This window comes from Carlito syrichta, unplaced genomic scaffold, assembly GCF_000164805.1.
Source record: "Carlito syrichta isolate Samal-C Ts95f unplaced genomic scaffold, Tarsius_syrichta-2.0.1 Scaffold120695, whole genome shotgun sequence".
In the NCBI taxonomy this organism is placed as follows: Eukaryota; Metazoa; Chordata; class Mammalia; order Primates; family Tarsiidae; genus Carlito; species Carlito syrichta.
In genome coordinates, this window is record NW_007064791.1 from 1602 (window position 1) to 2861 (window position 1260).

General features: G+C 50.1%; 1 protein-coding gene across 1 annotated transcript in view; it reads left to right on the forward strand.

The window, feature by feature from the left end:
* Positions 1 to 296: 296 nt before the first annotated feature.
* Positions 297 to 1260, forward strand: part of SMARCC2 (SWI/SNF related, matrix associated, actin dependent regulator of chromatin subfamily c member 2) — a gene marked incomplete at its 5' end in the record, with an annotated part of 16538 nt that continues 15574 nt past the window's right edge. The window contains 3 exons of the mRNA XM_021707602.1: positions 297 to 457; positions 622 to 753; positions 859 to 974. Coding sequence (XP_021563277.1) covers positions 297 to 457; positions 622 to 753; positions 859 to 974 — 409 coding nt within the window. The remainder of the gene's footprint in view (positions 458 to 621; positions 754 to 858; positions 975 to 1260) is intronic.

Consider the following 1260-nt stretch of genomic DNA (forward strand, 5'->3'; position numbering starts at 1 on the left):
AAAAGCTGGGCACAGTGGCTCAAGCCTGTAATCTTAGCACTTTGGGAGACAAAGGCAAGAAGGTTGCCCTGAGTCCTGGGATTCAAGACCACCCTGGACAACTTGGCGAGACCACAACTCTACAATAAATCAAAAAATTAGCTGGATGTGGTGGTGCATGCTTGTAGTCCCAGGTACCTGGAAGGCTGAGGTGGAAGGATTGCCTGAACCCAGCAGGTTGGGGCTGCACTGGCCGTGAGCGTGCCAACTGCACTCCAGCCTGGGCGATGGAGTGGAACTCTGACTCAAAAAAAAAGGAGAGAGAGAAGGTAAAGGCTTGCACTTTCCTTTTCCACAACACCATCCCATTGATTCTGCTTCATGCTCAATTTCCCATGGCAGTTATGACACGTGGATCCCGGCCAGTGAAATTGAGGCGTCTGTGGAAGATGCTCCCACTCCTGAGAAACCTAGGAAGGTGAGCTTTTCTTGTATTCCCTGCCCTAAGAAGAATATCAAGACCAGAGCACTCTTGGGAAGTGAAACAGAGGTGTCTGTGCCCTTGAGCATTTCCTGTTAAGGGTCCCCAGACAGCTGTGGCTTCCCAGCTTCCCTGCAGCTCGTTCTGCCTTTGTACTGTAGGTTCATGCAAAGTGGATCCTGGACACAGACACCTTCAATGAATGGATGAATGAGGAAGACTACGAAGTCAATGATGACAAAAGCCCTGTCTCCCGCCGAAAGAAGATTTCGGCTAAGACATTGACAGATGAGGTGAAAAATCGTATTCTTTCTTCCCGGCACCCTTAGCCTAAGTCTGAGAACAAGTCTTCACTGGGGATTGTAGGCTGACATTTGTCCCAATTCTCCAACCTGCAGGTGAACAGCCCAGATTCAGATCGACGGGACAAGAAGGGGGGAAACTATAAGAAGAGGAAGCGCTCCCCCTCTCCTTCACCAACCCCAGAAGCTAAGAAGAAGAATGCTAAGAAGGGGTATGCCAGCCCCTAGCCTGCCCTCACGTTCACCATCCCTCCTCACCACATTGAAGGAAGGCAAGACAAATGCTTTCTACTAACCACCTAGCCCTGGCCGGAGCGTGCCATAATACTGCAGGTGCCCAGGAGAAAGCATGAAGAGATCCCTAGCTCTCAGTTGTGAGTTCGCATCCCAGCCATTAGTCAACTCAAAGAGAGCTTCATCCAGGGATGAGCCTTTGCCATTTCTTTTTTTTTTTTTGAGTTGGAGTCTTACTCTGTCGCCCAGACTAGAGTGCAGTGG